The sequence below is a fragment of the Vicia villosa genome, linkage group LG5, assembly GCF_029867415.1.
Source record: "Vicia villosa cultivar HV-30 ecotype Madison, WI linkage group LG5, Vvil1.0, whole genome shotgun sequence".
NCBI classification, from domain to species: Eukaryota; Viridiplantae; Streptophyta; class Magnoliopsida; order Fabales; family Fabaceae; genus Vicia; species Vicia villosa.
Genome location: NC_081184.1, coordinates 129,498,322 through 129,501,426, shown reverse-complemented (window position 1 = coordinate 129,501,426; position 3,105 = coordinate 129,498,322). Strand labels below are relative to the sequence as shown.

General features: G+C 35.7%; 1 protein-coding gene across 1 annotated transcript in view; it reads right to left on the bottom strand.

Annotated features, from left to right (window-relative positions):
• Positions 1-286, bottom strand: part of LOC131607319 (uncharacterized) — a 1,145-nt gene extending 859 nt beyond the window's left edge. Inside the window, exon 1 of the mRNA XM_058879334.1 lies at positions 1-286. This exon is cut by the window's left edge and continues 859 nt beyond it. Within this exon, the coding sequence (XP_058735317.1) occupies positions 1-179 (179 nt within the window). The 5' untranslated portion in view covers positions 180-286.
• Positions 287-3,105: the final 2,819 nt, after the last annotated feature.

Here is a 3,105-nt window from a genome sequence, read left to right as displayed (position 1 = left end):
AGGGTGAAGATTAAAATGGGGTAGGTGGCTTGTTGAATGTTTTTGACAAGGATGTTGAGGAGAAGAGAGACGAAAGAAGGGGGTAAGAGGAAGATAAGGGAGAGGGTGAGGTAGTGACGAGGTTGAGCTACTATTATGCGTTTAGTTTCAGAGAGAATATCCCAGATTTTTGGAGCCATGGTGTAATAGGGAGAAGAGGTTAATTCAAGTGAAGTGGGATTGATCTCTCTCCTGGCTTTATTTTTATATTTTATTGATATCTAATAAGTAATAGAAAAGTAAAGGTGAAAGAATATTCCTTATCTTAATTTCATACTTTAATCCTTCGTGCAGTTTGAATACATGGCCATAGTTGTTTGTTTTCAAATTTTTATTTTTGTTCTTTGTGAAAATATCTTTTCATATATAATTTGTCTAATTTCTTTGTCATAGTTATTTTAAGTCCCTTTCAAACATATTGTATACTTTTTTCGGTTGATTGATTATAAATTTCAAACACTCATCTCTTTTGGAAAAAAAATTTAAATAACCATGTTTAAAAAAAAAATTACCACAAAAATCAAATTTTCGGGAGAATTACCTGTATGACCAGATTTGAGAGGTGGCCTACACGTAGGAGCCACCTCCCGTGGCGCCAACACACAAAACCATATACACATGCGCCACCTGGGGTGGCTTCAATGTGTAATTTGAATTATGAAGGCACCTAGGGTGGCGCCTAAGTCATTCTATTTTTTTTTGTTTTTTTTTGTTTTGTTTTTTGTTTTGTTTTTTGTTTTGTTTTTTTGTTTTATTTTTATTTTAACATATTTAAAAAATATTTATATTAAATAAGAAAATAAGATGTTCATGAAAAACATTAATTCATTCATTAATTAAAAGGTACATTGAAAATAACCAACAGAAAAAGATAAACTAAAACATCTAAGAAATCACTACGGTTAAAACAATGTCATTGGGTCCATGCATCATTTGAATGCAATCATTGTCGTATTCCACGTTATCCCAAAAACTTATCGTTGCTCCGGTCACATCATCGGCCCTTGTTTTAAGCCTCTTGATGCTTCTGATCTGTTCGCCGGATTCGTACTCCCTCTCTAGAAAAGACATGAGAGTCCTCTTGAGTTGCTCGACGGAAGAGATATTCCAAAACATCACTGGCATGGGAGGTTTGACAGCAGAGAATATGACATGTCCGGTCCTTCTGCGATACTCCGGTTCAGGTTCGATACGCCATGTTGATCTCCGGGGCGGGGGCTCTGTTGTCCAGTGACATCCAGATGGCCTAATGCGAGACATTGTTGTGTTGGTGTTTGGTGTTTGTGTTTCTGTGTGTAAACTCAACCCTGGGAACCCCTATTTACAAGAGGAGTGTTGTTGCGTACTATTTACAAGCACGCCTAACTTGTATGATAAATGCAGACAGACTGATCAATGCCTGACTTGATGGGACTAGACGAAAGCATGCGTATTTGACTGTCCAAAATACAGACTGGCAGTATGGGTCATGAAGACAATTTCACTACAAGACAAATACATACAATCACAACACCAACAATATGGCTACACCACACCCCAACAATCACAACACCAACAATATGGCTACATCACACCACAATAAACAATGCCTTTTTTACAAGGCCAATCAAGCGCTGGGTTTTACCGACCATATGACACAACTCCACCGCAAGATCAATCTTTGAGGGCATGGGGACCCGACTATTTGACAGCAGGATACAAGACTACATGTCCAACGAGCGCATGAAGGGGCTAATCCGAGGCCCACCTACCCAAACACAACAAGAACAACCAAGGAATAGGGGGGGTCGGGCTAGGGGGTCATGGAGAAAGGGGTCGTCGAGAACCTTCTCAACGAATTCGAACAATTCCAAATTGCGGAACTGGCGGTCAGAGGGGTCATGAATAGAATAATTTTAATGTTTTAAAAATATTCTCTTTTTTTCCGTATTTGTAATGTTTGTCCCGTACTTTTCGTATTTGTAATGTTTTTCCTGTATCTCCCGTATTTGTAATGTTTCTTCCCTATTTATATCATTAAACACTACCTGTCTAATTATTTATTTAATAGTTTTTTTTTAAAATATATTAAAACAATTAAAAAAACAAAATAAATATGTTAAAAAAAACAAAAAAATAACAAAAAATAACAAAAAAAAAATGACTTAGGCGCCACCCTAGGTGCCTTCATAATTCAAATTACACATTGAAGCCACCCCAGGTGGCGCATGTGTATATGGTTTTATGTGTTGGCGCCACGGGAGGTGGCTCCTACGTGTAGGCCACCTCCCAAACCTGGTCATGCAGGTAATTTTTCTGAAAATCTGGTTTTTGGGGTATTTATTTTTAAACATGGTTATTTGAATTTTTTTTTCTCTCTTTCTCTTATCTATCTTCATTCAAAGTATATTTTTTTTTTAGTAATTTTTCATTTTTGATAATTATCTATCTTCAAATTACACTCGAAAAATTACATCATGAGTTACACTAACTCAATAACTTCATATTGGATAAATATTTTTTAAAATCAATTGTTGGATTAAAACATAATATTATGTAGATTATTCCTATAAATTTTAAATAATTAAATAAAATAAACGGACGTTACATTCTGCAATGTAGAGTCACTTTCATCCAAAGTAATTATGGAAAATTTAGCTAGCATTACATATGGTGCAATTGGTTTCACAAGACTAGTTTTATTCAAAACTTGCATCTAGATCAGGCTGAGAACATTTAAAGGAGTTCCATAATTTTTTTCCATATCTTCTGTTGTGAAATTTCTAAATCAATTTATACCTTCGATATATAATTCTAAGACGAGTCTTTTAAAGGGGATTTCTTTACTTAGACTACCTGTTGAGCTATTTATTCTATCCAGGGTCGGCTCTAGGCCTAAACAAGCAGGTCCACAGGCCATGACCTCAAAAAAATTAGAGCCTCAATTTTAGAAATCATGAAAAATAATAATACTGAAAAATAATTAGAGCCTCAACTTCCTTCTTGTAGCCCAGCGACTTAGTCGTTGCCTTAGGACACTACGCCAAAATTAAGCTGTAGCAGCGCAGCTACTAAAGCGCTTTTAGC